A 24,882-nucleotide genomic window follows, 5' to 3' on the forward strand; every position below is an offset into this window, starting at 1 on the left:
TAGACAAATGGCCTCGTGGAGAACACTGTGTAGGATTGTCTCCAACAGTTCCTCTCAAAATCTTGGGTCTGTTTAATTTTAAATTTCAAGTCTGCAAAGTCAGTCTTATGAATTTGGTGCGGGTACAGATTTAAGAAAAAACAAACTTTAATAAATTTGTTTTAATGAATTAATAGAAAAGTATCAAATTGATACCATACATTTTAACAACAATGAAACATTTGAATTGGGTGCCAATCACAAAGAATAAATAATACACCAGAAAATCCCTGTCAAAACAGATCTGAAAGTTAGATCTTCAGTAGACTCTCAGTAGATTCTCCTCCCCTTCAGGCAAGTCATGAGGGTGTTCTTTAAGAGATTGCACTGTATACCCAGTCCCTGTATAAACACAGTCCTCATCATGAACACTGGGCCATTATGTTACACATACTTCCCTGATCTATTGAAAGGTTCCCTGTTGTACCTCACTCATCACAACAACAGATGCGCTGTCCAGGACCTCTCCCTGCATCTCATCATAAATAGGGTCCCCATTACCACCCTCGACAAGCTCTGTCTCCACCATGCATTCCTGATGGTTGGCAGGGTCCATTGCAATATGAGTAACAGCGGTCAACTGTTCAACATGTTCAAGAGGCATATCACCAATGTTACAACTCAACTCGGAATGTTCACTTGTTTGTGGTGCAGTGATTGTAACAGTCCCCTCGCCGCCCTCAGAGCCTGGGACAACTTGGAACTGATTCTCATCGCTACCCTCTTGCAAAACATCAAAGTCTCCATCCTGTTGGGTCTCCTGGATGACCTGGTATTGCCCTTGGTCCTCCCCACCCTGGGCCTGGCTGATCTGAAAGCTACCCTGATCCAACGGGTCGCCACGAATGACTTGGAACTCCCCGGAGGTCTCGCTTTGAATGATTTGAAATTGTCCCTGCGAGCCTGGCTCCCCTTGGATGATACGATACCTCTGATTGACCCCGTCCCCCTGGATGACCTGGTAATTGAATGTACCCTCAGTGTCTGCATCTTGTATGACCTGATACTGACCTTGGGAGTCATCTGACGTCCCCTGAATTAATTGAAACTGTCCCCGCTCCTCCCCTGCATTCTCCTGAATGATCTGAAACTGCTCCGGGTTGGCCGCAAGTTGTTCTTGGACGATCTGATACTGCTCGTTATCCTCCAGATGTATCGTTACCTGGCGTGGCTCGTCCTGCCCATCCTGTATCACGTTCAGGATGTTACTGTCCTGAATCTGTATCTGGTTATACTGTATCTGGGCCAGCGCCTGTTGTGTTTCTGTCGTGACATCATCATCTAATTCGCCGTCAGCATTCTCCATACGCTGTACCTGAGCAATCGCATTAATCACGCTCTGCATATCTTCCTGGCTAGCATCACCTGATGCGGCTAAACTAGCGCTGGCTGCAGCAGCATCAGCTAAATTGATCAAGTCCTGTGACTGGAGTTCAATCTGTACCGTCCCTTCGCTGCCGTTGTCGACCCCACCATCTCCCACCTCATTATGTAACAGCATGTGACCAGCCACCTCTGTCCACTCGGTGAACGTCAGATTGCACAAACTACACATGTACAACTGCAGGGTTTGTTTGCCCGTATCAATCGGGGGCGTATTCTGATTCTGCAGCATCAACTTATCAACCGGCAATGACCCCTTACAATTATGCTTACGAAGTGTTGTCGACGTCGTGAAGCATTTCCCGCAAATCGAACACACGTGCTTACTGAAACCCGTATGAGTCACAAAATGCGACTCCAATTTGTGTCTGAATTTGAAACATTTGCCACAACGATCACAATCAAAGCTTTTCCTCTCTATATGACTGAGTTGATGTTTTTGCAAAGCGCACCGCCCGACGAAGGTTTTACCACAATCTACACATGAATATGGCCTCCGCCCTGCGTGGAAATTCATATGATCTAGTAGTGCCGCATGGCGAAAATATGTTTTCGGACAGAGCTGGCATTTAAATTTCTTCTCTCGCTCACTGGGATCTTTATGCGTCCCAAGATGCTCTTTTAGAGTCCCGCGTTCTTTGAAACTTTTACCACAGACTCCGCAGACATAGTTCCGAACATCGGAATGGCGAACTAGATGGGATTTAAGATAGCGTGGGGCGCGGAAGTTTTTCCCACATAAATGGCAAACACAGGCACCAGTGTCTGTGTGGATGTATTTATGATGGGCTTTCAGAGTTTCACGAGTCATGAGAAGTTTATCGCAGAGATCACATTTATACGGCCCGTCACCCTCCGGCTCGGGAATACTCGCTTTCCTACCCTTACATGCCTCCTGATGTCGCACCATATCGCTCCGTTGGCCATAACTCCGTCCACATTTTGAACACTCGTGTATCTTCTCCTTATGACAGCGCCAAATATGTCGATACAACGCATCCTTGGAATGTTTTATCAAACCGCATGTCCGACACTTTAACTTAATTCCCAATGCTTTGATCTCGTCTTTGCTACGTCGTACTCGTGGTTTTGGCTTATAATCTGGGTCGCCCTCTTTCAATTCCCGATTGTCCGGTTCTAATCCGCTGTCCACCACTAGAGATTCTGGAGAGTCTTTGGTAACCTCTTGTTTGGGAATAACGAGAGTTTGACCAAGAACAGACACAGTATGCTGTCCGCTTGCTGCATGTTGTGCGTCTTCAGACTCGTTTGATCTCCTACCCTTCAACTTTTGTATCTTGGCTTCCTTGTGGAGCTGGAATGGTAAAGGAAATGGATTTCAATTAGATTCAATTGCTCACTGACAGGCCCAGATCAGACCTAATGGTACATCTAGTCGGAAACAGATTCGTGCTGCTGTCTCATCTATGAATGTTTGTTTCCATCATCTACCCATGATTAATGCCACTCAATTACGCATACCGATACATGTATATATTCTTGGTGCTTGCCTACCTTTTTCAGTCTAGAATAGGCCTTCTGTATGTGTTCCCACTGTCCATGAATGATCCACTGGTCGCTGACCTTCGTCACGAACACCTTTTCCATAGCTAGCTTCTCCTTGAGGAAGCTTTCCGTGTTCTCCATTGCACCAATATGCTCCAAGAACTCGGTAGTAAGGACTGCAGTCACATTACTCAAAACCTGGAAGTGGAAGAAACATCTTGTCAGTCACACCAACAAAGGGTCATAGTGGCTACAGCATCGTCTGAAGTTGCTTAATAGGCCTTCCTCAGGTGTTCTGAACATGCGCATTTGTTTAGTTTGGGCCCTGGTTTGGTCTTTGTCGAAAAGGTCCATACAATATAAAAATTTTCTGCAATTTTTTGTCACACGATGTAGGAGTATATACTTACGGGTTCATCCAGGACGGGTGGTGCCGGTGGCGTCTTCTTGGGAGTCTGTAAGAAAAGAAGACAAACTGGATGAAATTTTTCATTTTCACAATATTTCGATCTGGGGAACATGTCTTAGATTGTTACTTTGATCCTTCATTCAGGGCTTATGAGGACTCTGTTAGACCAGACGCATGACAGTATCACTCATTCACATACCACTTTCGGACTGCTTGCAGCCTGTTTTTGTCTAGTCTTCCACTGGGGGTCAAGAATGAACATAACATCACCATGCTTGTCAAGATGCTTCTGGAATGTCGTCTTGGTGAGTTTGACGATGCCACAAGCGGGGCAGTGGAAATGTGACATCCTCATCTCTTGGCAATCCAAACGGCAGGGACAGCAAATCACGTCTGGAAAGGAATTAACAACTTCTCATTACAACATTACTTTTGTCATCCAAAATTCTCTGAGGAACTTCGATAAAACATCAAGCATGAGTACATCTGACCACCTGTAACATACCGGTACATGTAAACCAGATATCGAGTCGTCCATGTCCCAAATTCCTGCAGAAAGACTTTTGGTGGTGTGTCCAACTGATTTGTGTAACCGTCCCGAAGACACTCGTTGGTTGTATCCCCAACAATCAAATACAGTTTCTTCAATGTCTCACCTAGGAATCGAATTCCATACTTCTCATGAATACTAAGATGTTTCGATATCACTCGCGCGTATTTGACTGGCTTGAAGTACTCTACAGTACAGAGTGGACAATGGAACAAACCGCAGTTACAATTTGGTTCATCTGATTCTGAGCAGCATCGATCTGGCAATAAGTCATTCAGGCCTGCCACTGCTGACGGATGGCGCACACTTCTGGCTGGGTCAACTGGTAGCCCCTGAAACACCAAACAGAAAAATCCGTAGGTTCTACATATACAAGGACCTCACTGACTGCAGGTGTACAAAATGATATTTCTTTAGGGGCAACAAATAGTTGTAAGATTTGAATAGAAACTGATACACCACTGTCGGTAGAGGTTGTTTCAGAGTAAGAAAGGAAGAAGCTTGAGACTTGTCAAGGAAACCATAAACAGCTGTCATCAGGGAGACTTGTCTCCTGCACTTGTCAGTAGATGCCCGGAAGGCCTACCTCTTCTCCTACATCTTGTGCAAGCAAAGCTTCCAATACTTCCTTCTCAGTCTCATTTGAGTCGGTGAAATCATTTTCTCCGTTAATTTCTAGCATGTCAAGCTGTTCTTGCTCTTCTGCAGTGACCTCTGGAAAAAATGTAAAAGATTATGCCAATAATCACGTCACAAGGCCTTAGGTATTTTTTTTAAATATGTTTAACATTTCGTTTTATCAAGTGGAAGCTCTCACAATGAACAGCTTTTAAAAATCCTGTTGAAATTAACTACAATGTTGCCTTATTCAAGCATATCATCAAGAAGTTGATTGTAAAGTGATGTTATTTTCTTGTGACATGTATATTTGCTGTCATTTAGAAGTCTTTCACTTCTAAGCCAAACTACTCACCCTCTTCCATTTCCATAGCACCCTGATCGACATCCTCCAGCAAGTCTGCATCAGGATCGACCAACTCATTATTTGTGTCCGGTTCTGGTTCTTTCCTCTTGGGAGGCCATCCTCGTCTCTTCTTGGGAGTGACAACAACCTCCGAGGGTATCTCCTGAGGCTGAATAGGTGCATCCTTAGCAATCTGCATATGGCTTGGCGCAGCTTCGACAGATTGTGTCTGACTTTGACTTGGTGCTGCCTCCTCTGCCTGGGACGACGATACAACTTCCACCATCAAGGTCTGGGTCCCTTCTGTATCGTGTGCCTCCGATGCCTTTATTATCTCCACGGTAACGGTCTCCATTGGTGTCTGTACCGTTTTCACAGCAACCTCAGCCTCTTCTAGAGCCTGTACCGTTTCTATAACAATGATTTCTGATGGAGGCTGCATCTGCTTGGCATCCTGCTGAATCAGAGGGGCGGGAACTTTTTTCAATGGCGGTCTACCCCGTCCCCGTTTCAGTGGTTCACCACTGCTGGAAGCAGTCTTTGTTGCCTTGTCTAATTCTGCTCTTATTGTTTTAGTATCGAACGGGGAGATGAAGTCATCGCCGTATATCGACCGCCGTGGTGTTCTGCCGGTTCTGGTGCGGGTGATGACTGCCTCTCTCCCCCTCACTGGCACAGTAGGACTAGTCCACTCATCATCCTCTTTGTACATCCGAGCTCTTTTCTTTGGTAGAATTTTCACCTCAGACTCAGTGTTGATCATTCCTTCAGCGCCAGTGTTGATTTTGCGTGGCCGACCCCTTTTTTTAGGAGGAGGAAGATCGCCTGGACCTATTTCAATTACAACCTCAGTTTTATCATGGATAATCTCGGCAGCAGCGCTCTTCGTTTCAGCCAGGGAGACCTCCTCCTCACCAATGCTGTTTTCCTCATTGACATGGGAAGCCATAATTAAGGCTACTGCATGAGCATCAGTTTTGGGACTCCACAACTCGTTTAAGTCAATCCAAACCAGTACTGAAAAGTGAAATAAAAGAAAGTACCATGACCATGTCACTGATTCACGACAACATATAAGAGAGGTGCGTTCTCATTAATAAATAGGTGGTAGAGATCAGAGAAAAAAAACCGCTGTCGTCGATGGCCGAAGTGCGATCTGACTGTTGGAGAGTGGTTTGGGGTTCCGTCGTCCAAGAAATTTTGCTTCGATAACTAACTGGCACCCTTGCCCTTAGACCAATACTTTTGAGATTACCCCTTTTTTCTGTGCTATACATTTGTACACAGCAGCAGACAGCCGTGTGCATTTTGCCCTAGACAATCTACAGGCTCGGAGCTGGCTCACTTTTCGCCACATATTTGATAAACTTGATAGTCCTACCATCCTAATTAGTGCACCTATTGCACCCTCGACCCTTAGTTTATTTGTTGGACATTTATTTACCTATTTTTTTCAGAAAAATAAGGATTTTGGAAGCCACAAATCGGGAAATACCGGTGAATTCAATTTGGACCAACGTCCAACATGGCGTCGCGCGAATGAGACTTCAATTTAATAGTCTTTAAATTTTGATGAATAATGAGAACTTCTTTTTTGGAAATTCAATATTTCCGTTCATAACCCATATAAAATATCTGTTTATTCAAGAAAAGAGAGTATGAAATGGTGATCTGTCATTCAAATCTATATAAAGTCGATGAAATGTTTTTAATGAAATTTTGTATTTTCCCATAAACCAATATTTATTGATAATTATAGACTATATTTGCCAAATATGACCTTGACCCCACAGTTGAAAGTTGCACGTGGGTCGTTTCACGATTTTCTCCCAAAAATTCTTGATTTTCCCTTATTTTCGAAACATTATAAATATCTTACTGTTACTAATCGTTGGTTTTAACAGCCAAGCAATAAGCTATGGGCAGAATCCGTGATTTCGCAGATAGACCAAAGCGTGGACCTGGTCGAAAGGCGAAAATGCAGAAGCCACCGGAGTTTGAACTCCCGAAACACCTTCGCCACCTCGTGAAGAATGGTATAGAAATGCTTTTTATTTAGACTATGTGCTCTAGTATTGAAGAATAGGCCTAACCTGTTTATCTTCTACACGGGGCCTCAATCGTTGCTCCGGCTGGATGATTCTTGCTGTGCAAAGATAAAAAGACAGTGCTCTGCGTGCTCTGCATGGTGATGGTCTTCATGGTGAGGGGGAAGCTTAGCATGAATCCCATGATCGTGAAAGTGGCTTCGTACCGAGACATACAGGGGGAAAACTACTTGCAGCACTCATTTCACATAAGCAGTACTGACTCTTGAGTACATCTGGGCCAAAATCACTTATCACTCACTACATTTTTCTTCTTCTGATTTATAGATGAACCAAAAGTCAACCAACCTCTTGGGAGGAGAGCAAAGAAAAGGTAACTTTAGACCAAAGAGGAGTTGCACTGTGTCTGGATTTTCTGCCATATTCATATTGGCTTCATTTATAGTCACAGTGCCGATATGACTTTTTAAAAAAGGGTCTTCCTCCCCCAGTTTCTTCTCGAGTTTTTACATTCAATAATTGTAACTCTTCTGAATTACAACTTTAGAAATCCATTTCAAAAGTGTACAACCCATGTTGTTTTTAATTTACATAACCATATATTTTCTTTGCATTTTTCAGGTTGGCCAAGAAACTTGCAAAAACTGGGGACAAAAAAGCTTCTGTACAAGAGGAAGACACAGGTAATGTTGCTGCCTGCTGTGTTTAGAAATTTGGTATTTGGGGAAATAGTTTGATTCTGGCAGGTTATGTTAGCCAAGACATAAGGACATTTTGACTTAAAAAATCAAAACCTTTCAGCCAGTTCTAGAACAGTACTTCAATGGTCCTAGAAATAGTATTTAGAGTTATGTCAGTTGTTTATAATCTGGTCTATTTGAAAGTAGATCAACTATATTTATTGAATCTAATGCATACTATAGTTGATCCCGTTGTTGCAGGCTCAAGTGGCTTTTCAGAAGCAGACTCATCAGACAATGATGTGGACTTCCTGGCCCAAGAAGCAGCAGAAGGTTCGAGCCCTGAGGAAAGTGGTGAGGAGGAGGAGGAGGTTTCTGATGATGAGGGTGAGGCTGATAGTGATGATGAGGCTGAAGCAGATAGTGATGAAGTTGAATCTGATGATGATGATGAGGAGGAGGAAAGTGATGATGACGATGAGGAGGAAAGTGATGATGATGATGCCAAGGGTTACACTGATGAGAACCAGGCGTGGTTGAAGCCAAGTAAGAAGTCCAAGTTGATGGATTCAAGTGACGAGGAAGACATGGTGAGTCTTAAACGGAGTATATCTAGGCGATATACAGATATATAAGTCATGTCTCATGTCACGAATGTCATGAGTTAACCTTTTGATTGCACTGCTACCATATGATGAAACTTATCACGATGGTCTTCTGAATTAGACTGAAGACAATAGAAAACACTTCTGATGGCTGCAGTGCTAAAATAGTATCCTTAAAGGTTCTGTCCGTAGCTGTGAATTTTCTATTTGATAATTCCTTTTTTAGGACGATGACTTTGACGTTGACAGTGATGAAGATGAGGATGATAGTGATGCTGGGGATAGCGATGATAGTGATGATGATGACGGGGAACCAGAGGAGAATGAGGATGGGGAAGAGCTCTTGCCTATCGAGAAGAAATCAAAAAAGTTGATTAAGAAACAGAAGAAGGAGATGTAAGTTCAGTTGCTGTCACGTGTCAGATGATTTACAGCTCCATTATTGATCAGAGTTTAGATTATGTGAATGATGAGTCTTATCACGATGGTCTTCTGAATAAATTTGAAGACAGTAGTTGATTTCTGACGCCGGTTCTTCTGAAATCTTAGTCGGCTGTGTCCTTGGCAATGTCGACAGTGTTATTGTTCTAACTAATTGTATTTTGTTGCAGGAAAATGGCGGAGGCTGAGATGCAGACCAATATTGCATCATCTGAAAAATTTGTGCTTCCAAGTGGTCAGGAGGTTGAAAAAGAAGATATCCTTTGGTTGACAATTATTTACCGTAGGGGGGGGGGGGGTCAATGATAATAGGCCTCTTTAGATGTGATTTATATTTCTGTAATGCAGATGATAGCCATGGAATGATGAAACCTATCACGATGGTCTTCTGAATGAGACTGAAGACAATGTATCTTTTCTGACTGTGGCCAAATCTAAGCTTCTAAGCAGTGGTCATCAATCCTCTTGTACTCCTAGTACAGCGGACACCTCTTAATCAAGGACTCTAATTTTGGTCCCAAAGTGATTGTTTCCATTCAATTTGACCTCTCTAATCCGAACGCCTCTGTATCAAGAATAGTCCCGATGGTGTTCTTAATAGAGAGGTTGTACTCTATAATAGAGAGCATACAAGTAGGGCATCCATGAGTCTGTACCTGAGCTCTGGCCTCTTTAGGGATGTTCATCAGTATTAGTTTGTAATCTTGTGATTCCTTAACTTGCCCACTGATGGCAGCACCTGATCTTGCACTCGTTCAACAAAGAATCAAGGACATCTCGCAGGTTCTTGGCGACTTCAAGACTCGGCGCGAGGAAGGCCGCTCGAGAAAGGACTACCTGACCCAGTTTAGGAAGGACCTGTGCATGTATTACAGTTACAATGACTTTTTGATGGAGAAACTGATGGAGTTGTTCCCACAAGAGGTAGGTTGGTTTGCCAGATGAGATGCTGGTATTCATTACAATGTTGCATACCACTACTTAAGCGCACCATAATCAACTTGATTTGGTTCTCTTTTCAGATCATTGAGTTCCTTGAAGCGAACGAAGTTGACCGACCAGTCACTCTCCGCACGAACACACTTAAGACTCGTCGACGAGACTTGGCCCAGGCGTTGATCAACAGAGGTGTCAACCTTGATCCCATCGGCAAATGGTCCAAAGTTGGTCTCCTTGTGTACGATTCTCAGGTGCCCCTCGGTGCCACCCCAGAGTACTTAGCTGGCCACTATCTCCTGCAGGGGGCGTCGAGTTTTCTACCAGTCATGGCGCTTGCCCCCCAGGAACACGAGAAGATTCTTGATATGGCTGCTGCTCCCGGTGGAAAGACAACCTATATTGGTAAGGCGATTTCCCTTTCAAAGATTTTTCTCATGGAGATTTTTCCGGAGATTTTTGCTGTTCAGTGTTGCCATATGATATGGTCAGTTCTATTTGACATTGTCATGTCTGCTGATGTTCTTGGTTATGAGTTAAACCAGTTTCAGTTCCTTTGAGATCTGGTGCCAGTATATTTGTTTTTTATGTGGTAAGAGTCAGATTTGACCATGTGTAGTGTTCATTCGGTTGTCCGTGTGTATGATGAGTTTTATCACGATGGTCTTCTGAATTCATTTGAAGACATGAGTTGATTTCTGACACACAGTCTATCTCATTCAGTGTAATCATTGTTCACATTTTGGTCAACTATCATATGCACATAATTTGAACATACGGTTTTGTCTTCGCAGCTGCCCTTATGAAGAACACTGGTGTTCTGTTTGCTAACGATGCCAACGAGGCACGCGCGAAAGCCATTGTCGGAAACACTCACAGGATGGGAATAACAAACACAGTCATATGTCACTATGATGGCAGACAATTTCCTAAGGTAAAGTTAAAATTATCAGTTACTTTGGCCCTCAGTGGGGTAAAATTATCTTGTCCATTTTTCACTGAAATAACACTGACTACTTTGGTTTTTTTTCTTGCGTGAATATGAATTTTGTCGTAGGTTTCACACAAACTTATTTAAGTTTCGTCTCTCCATGTTTCAGATTATGAATAATTTCGACCGTGCTCTGCTGGATGCTCCTTGTAGTGGCACAGGTGTCATATCCAAAGATGCCGGAGTCAAATCAAACAAGGTAAAATACAACTCAGAACTGTTTTGACCAGCTTGTGTTGATAATATGTTCGGGAGTTTTTGTCAGGGTTCTGTTTTTTATTTGTTAATTCCATTCATTAAGAACGCCAGCGGGATTCGTGCTAACACTGATCTGTTAATGCATGGTGTCAACTCAACTCCAGAAATGTAACCATGTTGCATTTGTTTTTAGGATGCTAAAGATATCCAGCGGTGCTCTCATATCCAGAAGGAGTTGCTCCTAGCTGCAATTGATTGCTGTGATGCCAAGTCCAAGACAGGAGGTTACATTGTTTACTCAACTTGTTCAATATTGGTAAGTTTATTGTATGAAGCTGGTCATTGGATAGCCCGTTGCATCCTGTGTAACTTGGCCACCGCTCCATGATTGGTGGCTGAGGTTCTGTGATGCTAGAAAAAAAAGCAAATATAACTATTGGCTGGTTTGAAATAGTGGCCAGTCAATTCTAACATTTGCAAACATTTCTAGATACTGTGATAAAGGAAATAATGTTTACAAATGGATTTTGCATCCTGTGTAACTTGGCCACCGCTCCACGATTGGTGGCTGAGGTTCTGTGATGCTAGAACAAAAAAGCAAATATAACTATTGGCTGGTTTGAAACAGTGGCTCGTCAATTCTAACATTTGCTGACATTTCCTTGTTTATGGTATGCTCTGGTCTTTGCCTAATAGAAAAAGCGACTGACTCTATAATCAACCCTGTTCTTGATTTCAGATTGAGGAAAACGAATGGGTCATCGATTATGCCTTAAAGAAGAGAAACGTCAAACTGGTGCCAACTGGTCTTGATTTTGGAAGAGAGGGATTTAACCGGTAATAAGTGCTGTCCTAGTGGTTAAACATGTGACTTCAGCATTCACAATAAAGTCTACTTGCACTGCTCATGAACAGTGCTGTCCTCAAAGGGAGGTGTCCTGATTACAGAGGTCAAGTATAGAAATGACCCATATGGGACTAAAGTCACTGTCCCTAAAGAGGGGGAGTTCTGCCGACAGAGGTGTCTGCCAGTGCTAAGGGAGATTCCACTATAATTTTAATGCATCCTGTGTAACTTGGCCACCGCTCCATGATTGGTGGCTGAGGTTCTGTGATGCTAGAACAAGCAGCAAATATAACTATTGGCTGGTTTGAAACAGTGGCCAGTCAATTCTAACATTTGCTGACAATTTCTTCATCAGTTTTACACAACTGAGTGTTATATTTCTAAAATTTAAGAGTGTTCCAATTGTTCTTCTAATCTTTTAGGTTCAAGGAGCATAAATTCCACCCCAGTATGAAGCATACGAGACGGTTTTATCCACACACACACAACATGGACGGATTCTTTGTTGCAAAGTTGAAGAAGTTCTCCAATAAAATCCCGGGAAAAGGTGAGCAATTTATTCAAAAGCCCTTTGGACATTTTGATCATTAGCAAAATAAATCATTTTCTTAATTATTCAAACTTTCAGACTGTGCACTTCATGTCACAGTTTAACACCTTAATTTCCAAGATTGTGGCCCTTGAGGGATTTTGAGGTAGGTAAATCTGGACTTGTAAGTTATTTCAAAATGTTTTGTAAAATGATAATGTGTTATCTTTTCTGCGAAGCTCAGTTTTCTCTTTAATTCACTTCAGGAACAGATAAAGCAGAGGAGCAAGAAACCGACCTGACGACAGAAAGTGAAGCGGTGGAGAATGGTCACACTGAATCCCCAGAGGGTAAACCAGCCAAAAAAGGGAAGAAAGCAAAGCAGAAAGGGAAGAAACCAGCAACAGACGGAGGTGGAAAGTCTCCCAAGAAAGGGAAGAAAATGAAATCTGGTGTCAACAAACCATCGCCTAAAAAAAGTGATACAGTAATGGAGAACGTTGGTGTTGCTAAAAAAACTGAAAAGAAACAGAAAAAGAACGTGAAATCAGTAGTGTCTGTGGCCGTTGAAACGAAAGACGCTGTTGTGAAATCTAGTGTTACGCCAAAATCAAACGTGAAAGATCGGACTCCTGTTTTGAAAGACCGGACTCCTGTTATGCAACAGGCAGCAACTCCTAGTAGCTCGAAGAAGGAAAACAAAAGGGATAAATCTCTAATGGAAAAATTGGATTCTACTCCTGTGAAAAAAACTGCACCAGCTCCAGAAGTTAGTGTGAAAAGTGTTGAAAAGGGCTCAGAATTTAGCAAAAAGAAACTTCTGAAACAGAAGCGGAAAAGTGAGGGGGGAGCGATATTGGGTGGAGGCAAAAAGGCTAAGAGGGAAGGGTTTAGGACACCTTGATGTGGTGGTTGAGTAAGTTAGAATCTTGACCACAAAGTCTAGTTTGGAGCCTTGTGTTCAGGGGGGCAGGATACATTGAGGTATGGAATGTGTCTCACATTTGCTGAAAACTTTTGTGTCTGATATCAGTTTGTCCTGGTAAAGTCTTGTCAATGCAAGGAGTGCCTTAGATCATGTGAGACGGACCATCTGGTGCAGAAGTGGAATGACTGCCATTCTTATGAAAAACCCAACTCCCGAGTTAGATTATTACAAATCAATTTGTTATATAAGCTGTTTCATAAAATATAAGTGTCTACTTTTATGAAATAAAATCTGGAAAAAAATTATTTGTAGAAAGAATTTCAAATTGTTTTCTTTGAACTCATGGAAAAAAGCACAGTCTTGTTCCAAACCTAAGATTGGTCTTGGGCCACTGAAACCCCCTTGGTCTATGGTATCGTGGGTTTCCTGGCCAAAGACCAATCACTTGTGTTTTTTGCCCACTTTGACATCACACTCACACCAGCTTCACAGGTCTAGTCAAGATCGCTCATGGCCTACTTTACAGTATTCAACAACTGGTACCCTCTAGGTATCCTCCAACACCAGGGTCATCCTCGTGCAACTCCACTACGCACATCGCAGCTAATAAGACTGGCAACTTGTTACACATGTCCCAAGGCTTAGATTATAGGGTACAGGGTGAGTCATAAAAAAGAGAGGGAAACGAATATGCTGTCAGTATTTTTATTAAAAAGATATTTCAGCAGTCGACAATGGTATAATGATATTTCATATGAGTAAATGACCAAGACATTTCCAATGAAGTATGAAATTCACAATTTTTTGCATAAAACTAAGAATAAAAATATGTATTTCCATATCTTCAACATGCTGAGGACAAATTCTACTAAACTAACCCCACCTTGGTTATAGCAAGCCTATCAGAATAGCTATAGATTAACAAGGAAGTTTTTTAATAGAATTTTAACAGGATACTGCATGTTAATTGTTTAACCACTTGGCTACTGACCAAGTTAACAATGATTTGATATACTCTTAAAATCTTATTTACAACAATGAGGATGTGAAAAGATTTACAAAAAGTTCCTGCCACCTTGTTGACAAGAATAAAATTCCTCAGCATAAATTTTAAAATACTTTACAAAGATTGCATAGACTAACAAGTGAAATGCTTGTTAACAAGTGAAATGCTTGTTATGCGCTAGTATCAATTTTTGTTAGTGTCTTACAAAATGTGTAGACCAGGTACAACCCCAAACGGTAAAATGTTGTCATGACCCCTTGTGAATCATAGCATATCAGCAAAGTATCATCAGCGACAACAGGTATCCATCAAATTGACTCACCTAAGGTTTATAAGTCAACCGTCATTCTGTCACTGTGGACCCTGATGATATTTTGTCAGAACAGTTAAAACAGCTGTTGTATTGTCAACCACAAAAATGTGGTTTTACAGCAAAGTTCAATTTGATTTCAATCTCCAAGCACAGAATGACTTGGACATGAAATTATTGTCATCCTTGAGTAGATTGTGGCTCGTGTGAAATGGGCGGAAGACGTCTAGGTGGTTGATTGACATCGTGGATGAATTCAGCATCTTGATTGAGGGCTACAGGACCATTCTGCTTTACAGCTGGGTCTGAAATTTTCATAATAACAAGGTATGAAATGTCTGCTCCAAGGACAATCACACCTTTCAGCAATTCCTTCCGCATGAATTTATCTACCGACATGCATTTTTCTAGTTCTTTGAAGATGTTTTTCAGATTCATATATTTCCCAAGGCATTTATAATTTGGGACAGGTGACCCCCTCCCCTCTTTGAAGACAAATGGAAGGGGAAGGGGAAGGGGTATGACAAATAATTTAACAGAATTATAGTTTCATTTTGGATTGTTGTATTGCCCATTGGGATGAATTTCATGAACATAGATTTTAAGGTTAAACTAAGGTCACTGCACTCACCTGCCTGCCTCTCAATCACCTGCTCATCAATGGAGTCCGTGTCACTATTGACTCTGTTGGTCTTGCCACCGTTTATCTTGATACCACAACACTTTTCGAGCCATCTCTCAAAGACTGAAAAAAGAGGAAGTTTTTAGGTCAGAATAGCTGTCCTTGAGGCTCTCTCATGACATTATGTCGTTTATTCCTGTCACATTCGGTGGATCACCCCATTGAATAACAGATGATCATGATGATTGATAGAGCAGCCCCCCCCCCCCCCCCCCACCTGACCTTGGCTTGGGACATTTTTATCATTTTGTTTGCAGTTTCAGTTTGTTTGATTTGATTGAGAAAAAACTTCACTTACTATGCCCACACAATCACCAACACATTCCTGCAAAACTGTCTCTCTCCTCACAGGCTAAGATACAACGTACAAATCTTTCAAAACAACAAGCAAGTGGTATCATACAACCCCTCGGCTGGCTAGGGGGTAAAGAATTTGTTGACATAACAACAACAAGGGACCAAAAATTTTTATGTTTTGGGTTGATCTAAAATGCAGACTGATCAGCTGTGGCTTCACCAAAAACGAAACCACTAAAATGTTCAGTATGCTCCAATAATTCTGGTCTTTTTCAGTTTTTGAGCAGATAACATTGAATTAGGCAGGGTCGTTCCTAACCTTACTGATATATTCCCTGGTTCTTCGTCTAATTGTTATTGTATACAATTTGTTTCAACTGGGACCCGTTTCAACTTGATATTCTACTTTTTCGGCATACCTGACCAAAACTCGAGACCTGCTAAAAGAAGTACCAATTTCCAATTTTAGTCAATGTTGCAATTATTTCGGCTGCAAACGGCTAAAGTACAGTCTGAATTTTGGTCTTTACAAGCAAAATATGTATTAGCAGGAATAGGAAACTTCTACACGCTTTCTAGAGGGGATTTTGGTAATTGATTGAGTCAAAATTTTGATTTGGAAAGTCGGGCAGTAAATGTACACTCTTTCTAAGTTTCTTCACTGTACATTCGAATTCATGTTATGTACACTTCCATGACTGAGATCTTCGCAAGACTAAAGACTAAAGTCACAGACTTAGTGAGCCCCCTTCGTGATCATGGGCCCCTTGGAATTACCGTCACTTGTCTACTAACACTGTCTGCTGAACATTCTGATGCCTTAGTTTCAAACTAAGTTGTTATTTTTGTTAGGTCAAATGGACAGATATTCAGGAGGACGAGGTGGTGGAGGTAGATATGAGGAGGGTTCACTGTTTGATTACAAGGACCGCAGAGGACGTGGATCGAGACGAGGGCGAGGAGGAAGAAAGTATGGCAACAAAACAAGAAGACCCCCACTGACACCAGAACAAGGTGAGGTCAGAAGTGATTGAAATGGGGAAGCACTGGAGTTTAGCTTTTTTCCAATGGCCGGATTTTATCAAATGACTATAAAATGTATTTCAAACTCTTTTCATTGATACTAATTTTCTTTACAGAGGAGGAAAGAGCCAAGGAGCGTGAACGTCAGGGCGGCCCACCCAGAGGTCTTCGAGGACGTGATATTGGCATGTGGTATGCCTCAAGAGGCAGAGCAAAGAACAAAGAGAGGGAGCGTTTGGAGGTGTGGCATTTTTAGGTTTTTCTTAGGCACAGATAAAATCTAATGAAAGAATGAACGAGATGTAATGAGTTCAAACCTTACGAAGGCATGTGTCACAACCAATGTCTGCAAAGTAGCCTGGTGGACATTACCTTGGACTGTTGTTGAATCTTTGTATGACAAAACGTAATGTATTCACTGGCAGAAATAAGACTTTCTACAGAAATAAGCTTTACTATTGCAGAGACCAGAAATCACAATCGGCCGAGACAAGTTAAGAAATCTTTCCAGAATGGTGGATAGTTTCAAAGATGATGATGCTGGCTACAAGCCTAGGCTTAGTCACTCTGCTAGGCCTAGAAATGTGCCAAGTTCTTCTGCGGGATCAAGCCACGATAACCAGGCTGCAAACTTTGGGCGAGATCGACCTGGGTCTTCTCGTCTTGATAAAAACAGTTTCGAATCTTCCACATGGAACGACCACGGTAGATTTTCAGGGCAGTCTAGAAATGGTTCGTCTGAATCTAGATCTTGGCGAGAGCAAGAACCGGCTCCAAGTTCTTCAGGAGGTAAAAGTGTTTTCTAGCATAGCCAGTGCTTAGTCCTAAACATGGCTTATCTCTAGTTTGACTAAGCTTTCCTTGATATTTTATTTAATGCTCTGCTGCCTTGATTTGTTAGAGAGTGAAACTCTGTCCATGTTGGTCCTCTCTTGGATGTCCTGTGACTGTGATCCAAGTACATTGGAAGAATTTCCTCGTTGATACATCATCACATCTAATCCCTGCCCCCTTACATCCCAGTGAATGTCACGGTTTAGCAGCAGCTGTGTGAAGATTGTTTTTGCAAGATTTATTTACACCTGGTACCAGTAAACACCATACTTTCACTTCAGCTGCAGCAGTTTCTGATCTTCTTGATGATGAGCCATTAGAAGGGCCTGAAAATGTTGCAGCTATTCGGCAATACTTATCGGAGCGGTCAGATTATGATGTCAGTGAAATTGAGATGCTTGAGGATGACAAATGTAAGATTATTCAAGAGTCCAAAATCTCAAATAGTAATCTATACGAAATGCGATAAAGTATGGGGTATCACAATAATGTGGTGGTTTGCCTCGTAGTATCTACAAACTGTTAAAGATGATGCGGAGGGGACGTTGTCTTGTTTAAGAGAGAACTATAGGCAGGAGCAAAGATCTCTGTCTTTACTCTCTGTGGGTCTTTTCAATGTTTCATATTTACTTTATTCAGTAGAGGAGTTACAACGACGGGTGCAACAAAACACGGAAGAAGATAAAAGATACCTGCGAGAGTTCGAAGCAAAACAGTCTGAACCAAGATATCAAAAGATGCAGCAGTTCAGGAAGAAGTTGCCTTCATATGATATGGCTGAGGTAGGTATTGGGCCTTTTCAACCCTTTCAGTCCCGACAAAATATTTAGAATGTCAATGATGTATTATTCGTATGAGACTAACATGTGATGATAACTTTTTAGCAGTCGATTTTCTCTTTTTTTATGGCTATATTACAGAACCAGGCCAACGTGGCTGTCTTCCTCCCTTGATCCCCAGAGCCTTGGTCGAGATTGGTGCACTGTTCAGCCATGTCATTAGGTTCTGACCGTTGTCATCTATACCAATTGGAAAAAGAATACTAATTCAATTTCGTAACATTTCAGGATATTCTTAAAACGGTTGGTGCCAACCAAGTGACTGTGATCAGTGGTGAGACAGGCTGCGGTAAAACCACTCAAGTTGCCCAGTTTATCTTGGACGACTTCATCAAACAAGGCTTAGGATCACTGTGTCGTGTTGTTTGTACCCAGCCTCGTAGGATCAGTGCGATATCAGTCGCGCAGCGCGTGGCCCAGGAGAGAGCTGACGATTGTGGTGGACCTGACAGCAGTGTTGGTTATCAGATAAGGCTGGAAGTGTATGTATTGTGTGTGACTTTTAGTATTTTCAGAATTCATTCGAAAAACAACCTTGCCCTGTCTTATATACTAGTCACTCAATGAGTTACATTGGTCTAAAATCATTTAAATTTAAATCCAGAACTCATTCAATGATGATAATGATAGTACCAAGAAACTTACTGTTGCAATTGTTCAACGTTGCCCTAAGTTTAGCATTGATTGATTTGGCTATAAAGCACAAGAGCTCATTAGCATAACAACTCAAAAATATGTTGGCATATTCCACTTTTTCAGGAAAAGACCAAGACCCCGAGGTTCTATTCTGTTCTGTACGACAGGAATTGTCCTCAAGTGGCTCGAGTCAGACCCGTAAGTAAAAATTTCCCAATAAACATTGAGAAATTGACGTACCCTTTGGGAGAATCATGCTACCTGCCAAAGCAACTGGTGGGGGCCCAAATGATGTAACGTCAAACGTGCTTTAGTTAATTTATAGGTAACTGTATTGAGCACCTGATATTGCGGTCAGTCCTAGAAACTTGAAGATCTTTATGTCTTGGTGTTTCTGTTTTCAGTTTGCTGACCCACGCCTCCCACATCATCCTGGATGAGATACATGAACGCGATCTCCACTCTGATTTCCTTATGATAATCATGAAGGAGATACTCCCTAAACGACCGGACCTGAAACTGATTCTGATGAGCGCGACCTTAAATGCAGAGCAGTTCTCTCAATATTATGGTTTGTATAACAAATGTTCCTTCTCCCTTGACACGCATCAGGAAGAGTTGTGATAGGAGGGCTGGACTTCTGACCGACCGTGAGGTTGTGGAATCCCTGCCGCTTAAGTCGGAGGCTCTTGTGATAGTGCTGATACTGATACTAGAACTGGTACATTATCTTTTCCAGGTCAATGTCCGATGTTAAACATTCCTGGTTTTACCTTTGCGGTCGAGGAGCTTTACTTGGAGGATGTGGTTGAAATGCTTAAGTATGTAACATCTTTGTTTATGTAAGGTAAAGTGGTACAGTTATAGGCCCGGTGCAGTTATAGAGTCTGTGTGCATCAATGTGTACTACCAGCTGTTTTTACACTGGAGAGGCCTAAATTGTATTGCTTTACCCTCACCGTTGATAACAACATCAAGAGGGTATTAAAAATATACTAGGTTGGGAGGTAATCTCAGATATTACAAGCTCTAGGTACTTCTAAATTTGGTGGAAAACTTTAATTCTAAACTTTTTGCTCCAATGAGAAATGAAACACATGGCCACAGTTACATGTACTAACCAATCATTCTGTACAAAAATGCCTCTAATTTTCAAACAAAATGTTGCTTTATTCAACCGCGTATGTTTGTGTACTGCAGGTACCAACCTCCGGAGCAGACGAACCAGCCGAGGAAGAAGCGACCGAGGAGTCAGGAAGACAGACAGAAGATTGAGGAGGAGAAGTGGAATTATGACGCCTGGCTCAGAAATCTGGAGTAAGGGTCCCTTGCACCTGATATCCATTGCTGTTAAAGCCTTCTCTTTCTTCTAAAGTTCTTCTAAACAGAGGCCTTGCAATCCGCCTTCTAAGTATTTAAGTTCAGTGGAGAGTCAAGGGTACATGCACTCCTTGACAGTAGAGAGTATGCGGTACTGACCTTCTGCTAACTTTAATCTTTTCTGACTTCCAGGTGTTCCCCTCGCACACAAAACGCTCTCACTCGCATGGATTCAGATCAGATCGACCTGGAACTAATTGCGGAGTTAGTCCGACACATCATGACAACGAAGGGCGATGGTGCTATTTTAATCTTTCTGCCTGGATGGGAACAGATCTCTAAACTTTACAAAATGTTGGAAGGTGACCGATTGTTCAATTCGAGGAATTCAATCCTTCTGCCGCTACATTCTCTGATGCCGACTGTTAATCAACGGGAGGTGTTTGACCGTCCGCCGCAAGGTGTTCGGAAAATTGTCATAGCAACGAATATTGCAGAAACGAGGTTAGTTTTATGCTTACCGTACTCCAGTGAAGATTCCCCAGTGAAGCCCAATGATCATGAGACAGGCCACATCTTATTTCTCATCTAAACTTGGCACGTTAGTTGACTGACACATTTCATCCAGATGGTTTATAAGGAACAAACCTTACTCGGCAGAATATCTCAAAATTCATTTCATTTTCCAGTATAACTATCGATGATGTGGTTTATGTGATAGACTGTGGAAAGATCAAACTCAAGAACTACGATGCTGCAAATAATGTGGCTACATTACAACCAGAATGGAATAGTTTAGCAAACTCTCGACAGCGTAGAGGAAGGGCTGGCAGGTATGGAAAAAAAGTCTGTATAGATGCTATAGCTAGCCGTGTGATTAATTAGTCTCCGCCACGGCACGTAGTGGCCGTGAGAGGAGACTCTTGGGTTAGCTAGGAAACTTTCTCGGCAAAATCAACCTCGGCCTAGGGCGCCGATGTGCCTATGCGTGTGTACACGTTGTAGTGCTTGTGGGTGGATTTCAATTGTCGCAATTTTGTCAAGATTTGACACGAAGTTTCGAGAAAACCGCACATTGATAAAATATTCTGCTCTTACGTACGGCGAGTTCATTTATTATTCCAAGTCCACGTCGGCAGTACGTCGTTATTCGAGCACTTTGAGCACGGAATACATTGTAGTTTCGTAGATTGTTTTTGCGGCAATGAGCACTCGGAACGTTACTCGCACGTCTTGGTTCCCTCGGCTGTTCCTAGAGGGCAGGAATAGCACGCCTCCTAGGAACAGCCGAGGGAACCAAGACGATGTTCGCACTGACTGCACATGCGCATTCAGAACGCCGTGGCGGAGACTTCAGAGTATGCCTGCAGACTCAACTGACAATTCTAGTTACAAATGGGCTACTCTTCCAAAAAAAGAGAAACAGAAATGCACAGGAACAAAACGGAAGTGAAAAAAGAAGAGATATTTTCTTCTTAAATGACATTCAATCCTAGGGGTATTCAGGCAGATAAGGTTGAGAAGGTTGGGTAGCCAGTGTCTTCACTGCTAACTGGGAAGAAACTGCTCTTAATTGCTTTGTGATTTCACGACAACAGCCCACATCGGTAGGATAGTGTATACACATGTAAGCTGGAGAGTTGTAATCAGTGTGGTGCCTGTTTCATGAAAATGTCTAATTTGCAGGGTGCAGCCAGGGGTATGTTATCATCTCTACACAAGGTACCAGCATGAGAAACTAGAGGATTATCAGCTTCCCGAGATGCTCAGGACTAGGTTAGAGGAGCTCTGTCTACAGATCAAGGTGGGTAGATTGATATATTTTTGTCACTGGTAGGCAGGATACTGATACAAATCATCAAATATCAAATTTAGGTACAAATGTTTGCATTTTATCAAATGAATGTTGCTGCTTATAATTTCAGTTACTGAAACGAGGAAAGATTGAACCGTTTGTCCAGAAAGCCATGCAGCCACCGCCCATGGAGTCTGTGCTTAGATCCATTGAGCTTCTGCACCAGTTGGTGAGTTCAAATTGGGGGGAATGCAGATTAGTTTTTCCGAAGATACCAGTGGAGAGAGCCTCATAGCCTTGTGGTTAGCTCTGCTGGCTATCACCCAAGATGACCCGGCCGGGTTCAACCATGGGGAGAACTCAGAATCGTACTTCTGAAGATACCAGTAGAGGAACCTCATAGCTTAGTGGTTTCCCTGCTGGGTATCAAGCAAGAGGGCCCGGGTTCAAGGCCATAAACCTGCCAAAGTGGCTGGTAAAAAATACTCATCCAGCCTTGGAGGAAAAATATTTCCTGGAGAATGACGCCTCCAAGTTCAGAGCAAAGACTGAAGAGGAGGAAGAAGGATATACAGCTACTGGTACATTAGATAAAGCACAGTCATGGTAATTAGTTTCGAATCGTTATTTTTAGAATGCGTTAAACTTAGATGAGGAGCTGACACCCCTTGGGCACCACCTAGCACGTATGCCGGTCGACCCTCACACGGGAAAGATGATCCTATTTGGTGCCATGTTTGGATGTCTCGATCCGATACTGACCGTCGCTGCCAGTCTTAGCTTCAAAGATGCATTTGTTATTCCAATGGTAGGTACTGATTGGAACGTTGGGAACAGAAATTGTCCAGAGAAGCACTGAAACTGTCAAATTTTTTACCACCTTTCAATGTTTGCAATTCACAGAAAATTCCAGCCCAATGAATGTTTGAACACCAGTAGGTAGTGCATGATCTCAGCACTCACAACATCCGCAGAGATGGGTCAGATAATTCTAAGAAGGTACTCGGCCTCTAAATGTTTGTGACATGTTGCTTTCAGGGCAAGGAAAGGATGGCCGACCTGAAGAAGAAGGAATTGGCCCAGAACACCTGTAGCGATCACCTTATGTTGGTCAATGCGTACAATGGATGGTTGGCAGCTAGAGCCAAGGGGAGAGATCAAGCCTATTGCTGGGATAACTTCCTATCATCCAGCACCCTGTGGGTAGGTGTGCTGCGAAAACGTTCCTTTGATTGTGAGATATGTATTACGATATAAGTCAAGTTTTTACACCATCACTGTTAATCAGCACCTTGATGTTTCAAGTGGTTCCACCATTCTTCTTCAGAAGTAAGATGTCTGACCGCTACATGTCAACAGGATTTCCGAGATGGGTGAAGGAGGCAATTTTGATTCGTAAGACGACCTACATGAATTGAGAGGGGGGCTACAGACAAAGTCACGTGTGGGATCAAGTCTAGGCAATACAACATCGAGCTGTCAGGCGTCCAACTTCTTGAGAAGAATGGTATAACCATTTGAAACGTTTATAATTTATCGATAATCTGTCTACTTTCTCTGCACAGATGTTGACAAACATGAGGAAGCAGTTCGCTGATTTGCTCTTTGATCTCGGTTTCATATCGACCAAGTCACCTACAGATGCAGACGTTAACATCAACGCTGGTAACAACAAACTCTTACGAGCCGTGTTGTGTGCTGGGCTGTACCCAAACGTGGGGAAGATACCGTCTCAAAGAAAAAAAGGGTAAGTTGAATGACTGCTGGTAGAGAAGGAAGCATCCGTGAAAGAGTTTTGGAGTGTGACTCTGTTGGAGTAAATGTACCTTTCTTATTTCCAGCAGCAAAGTTAAACGAATTTGGAAAATCTTCACCAAGAACGATGGTCGCGTGAACATTCATCCAAAGTCGGTGAATTATGAAGAACCATTTCCTTATAAGTGGCTTGTATACTATCTCAAGATGAAGACGACTAAGGTAATTTTAAAACGCAGAGTGCTGGAAAAACCAATCTGGCCCCTTGCATATGGCTGCCTGCTCTTATGATATAGGCACGTGACATGAAGACATTGTCACAACCATCTTTTTCTTGTCCTCCGACCTGTCCCACCCAGAATTGAAACGATTAGAAGACATCTCCAACTTTCTGTGACACTTCCCAATTGATGACCCTCCTAATCAATCACTTCATTCATCTTCAGGTGTACTTATACGATGCCACAGCCATCTCGCCGTACCCTCTACTATTTTTCGGTGGTGACATCACGATAAAGAATGTGGATGGCGACGAATGTGTTGTCGTGGACGACTGGATTGTTTTCAAGGCGTCGCAGAAGATTGCTTCTCTAGTCAAGGTAGGCTGCATATGATGATGTTAATCACTCAAGGGAGTCTCTAGGCAGCTTCACAGATCACACAGGCTTGTGTAGGGGATAACACTATGGCGTTCAATCTTGTTCCCTTGACTCACATTACTAGAGATTGTCTACAGTTTCACCGTTGTCCACGGTGGTTCTTCAGAACTGACGTTGTTTACGTCTGATGTTTTCTTTGCAGGATTTGCGACATGAACTTGATAAGGTGCTACAAGATAAGGTCCAACGACCTGGCCCAACGAACTGGGCCAAGACGTCCAAAGAGGGCCAGGTAATGCGGGCGATACTAGATCTCCTGACGACTGAGGATTACGGAGAAATCGAAGATGTTCAACAAGGAATGGACGAACAAGACGCAGATGATGAATATTGATGATGCCAACCCTCCCATAGCGGGCCTTTGGACTGCTTCTTAAGTGCACTCACGTAAAGCCCTGCTGAAATTGGACCTCTACATGAGCCAGTGGAGGTCAGAAAGTCATTGAATCTCTTTCATTGTACTGCCATCGGGTGTATTGTTGAAATATAGCTGATGAACATTCTTTCAAAACGCTGGTTATTGTTTATGCTGGTTTGATGTTACCCTTCTGGTTTGGTACATGTAGCATTCAAGTGCCATATGTGATCCTGTCACAACCGGTAACGCATGTATCCCCATTGGGTGATATGAATAAAGACTAGCAAATGCTTTTACTCCGGTTTTGTACAGGA

General features: G+C 42.4%; 3 protein-coding genes and 1 long non-coding RNA gene across 5 annotated transcripts; 2 read left to right on the forward strand and 2 right to left on the reverse strand.

Moving 5' to 3' along the window:
- Positions 1-223: 223 nt before the first annotated feature.
- Positions 224-6,380, reverse strand: LOC135497305 (uncharacterized). Its single transcript, XM_064787105.1, has 8 exons — positions 6,296-6,380; positions 4,861-5,868; positions 4,474-4,601; positions 3,994-4,219; positions 3,537-3,730; positions 3,339-3,383; positions 2,938-3,126; positions 224-2,737 (listed from the first exon to the last, which is right to left on the reverse strand). The coding sequence occupies exons 2-8, from the start codon at positions 5,798-5,800 to the stop codon at positions 443-445; spliced, it is 4,017 nt and encodes a 1,338-aa protein (XP_064643175.1). The 5' UTR covers positions 5,801-5,868; positions 6,296-6,380; the 3' UTR covers positions 224-442.
- Positions 6,381-6,644: 264 nt separating this feature from the next.
- LOC135496668 (uncharacterized) lies at positions 6,645-13,347 on the forward strand. The gene is made up of 14 exons (XM_064786112.1): positions 6,645-6,887; positions 7,227-7,272; positions 7,521-7,582; positions 7,841-8,169; positions 8,411-8,580; positions 8,796-8,881; positions 9,353-9,549; positions 9,648-9,966; positions 10,356-10,495; positions 10,662-10,751; positions 10,944-11,066; positions 11,490-11,587; positions 12,020-12,144; positions 12,393-13,347. Exons 1-14 carry the CDS (start codon positions 6,770-6,772, stop codon positions 13,028-13,030), a joined length of 2,541 nt encoding a protein of 846 aa, XP_064642182.1. The 5' UTR covers positions 6,645-6,769; the 3' UTR covers positions 13,031-13,347.
- Positions 13,348-13,754: 407 nt separating this feature from the next.
- Positions 13,755-15,554, reverse strand: LOC135497001 (uncharacterized). Its single transcript, XR_010448752.1, has 3 exons — positions 15,351-15,554; positions 15,002-15,115; positions 13,755-14,675 (listed from the first exon to the last, which is right to left on the reverse strand). It is a non-coding gene; the product is annotated as an uncharacterized LOC135497001 (long non-coding RNA).
- Positions 15,555-15,753: 199 nt separating this feature from the next.
- On the forward strand, positions 15,754-24,752 carry LOC135497080 (ATP-dependent DNA/RNA helicase DHX36-like). 2 transcript variants are annotated; one of them, XM_064786788.1, is made up of 21 exons: positions 15,754-15,939; positions 16,202-16,363; positions 16,489-16,613; positions 16,837-17,161; positions 17,488-17,619; positions 17,846-17,988; positions 18,274-18,527; positions 18,805-18,879; positions 19,086-19,252; positions 19,421-19,502; positions 19,882-19,998; positions 20,194-20,505; positions 20,691-20,834; positions 21,688-21,805; positions 21,927-22,025; positions 22,431-22,604; positions 22,835-22,999; positions 23,362-23,543; positions 23,641-23,773; positions 23,998-24,150; positions 24,353-24,752. In XM_064786788.1, exons 1-21 carry the CDS (start codon positions 15,822-15,824, stop codon positions 24,542-24,544), a joined length of 3,372 nt encoding a protein of 1,123 aa, XP_064642858.1. In that variant the 5' UTR covers positions 15,754-15,821; the 3' UTR covers positions 24,545-24,752. The 2 variants fall into 2 exon arrangements, with proteins under 2 accessions (XP_064642858.1, XP_064642857.1); XM_064786787.1 differs by having other exon boundaries at positions 15,756-15,939; positions 23,638-23,773; positions 24,353-24,751.
- The last annotated feature ends 130 nt before the right edge of the window (positions 24,753-24,882 follow it).

This window comes from Lineus longissimus, chromosome 12, assembly GCF_910592395.1.
Source record: "Lineus longissimus chromosome 12, tnLinLong1.2, whole genome shotgun sequence".
In the NCBI taxonomy this organism is placed as follows: Eukaryota; Metazoa; Nemertea; class Pilidiophora; order Heteronemertea; family Lineidae; genus Lineus; species Lineus longissimus.

Bases quoted from the DNA above. Each gene is read 5' to 3' on its own strand.
- LOC135497080 (XM_064786787.1), top strand. From the start codon at position 15,822: ATGTTGCAATTATTTCGGCTGCAAACGGCTAAAGTACAGTCTGAATTT. The intron at 21,806-21,926 runs GTGGGTAGATTG...TTATAATTTCAG, and splicing joins AGCTCTGTCTACAGATCAAG to TTACTGAAACGAGGAAAGAT. The intron at 24,151-24,352 runs GTAGGCTGCATA...TTTTCTTTGCAG, and splicing joins AGATTGCTTCTCTAGTCAAG to GATTTGCGACATGAACTTGA.
- LOC135496668 (XM_064786112.1), top strand. From the start codon at position 6,770: ATGGGCAGAATCCGTGATTTCGCAGATAGACCAAAGCGTGGACCTGGT. The intron at 8,581-8,795 runs GTAAGTTCAGTT...ATTTTGTTGCAG, and splicing joins AAGAAACAGAAGAAGGAGAT to GAAAATGGCGGAGGCTGAGA. The intron at 8,882-9,352 runs ATATCCTTTGGT...TAACTTGCCCAC, and splicing joins TCAGGAGGTTGAAAAAGAAG to TGATGGCAGCACCTGATCTT.
- LOC135497305 (XM_064787105.1), bottom strand. From the start codon at position 5,800: ATGGCTTCCCATGTCAATGAGGAAAACAGCATTGGTGAGGAGGAGGTC. The intron at 4,602-4,860 runs GTGAGTAGTTTG...CATTTTTTCCAG, and splicing joins TGCTATGGAAATGGAAGAGG to AGGTCACTGCAGAAGAGCAA. The intron at 3,127-3,338 runs GTAAGTATATAC...TTCCACTTCCAG, and splicing joins CACCCGTCCTGGATGAACCC to GTTTTGAGTAATGTGACTGC.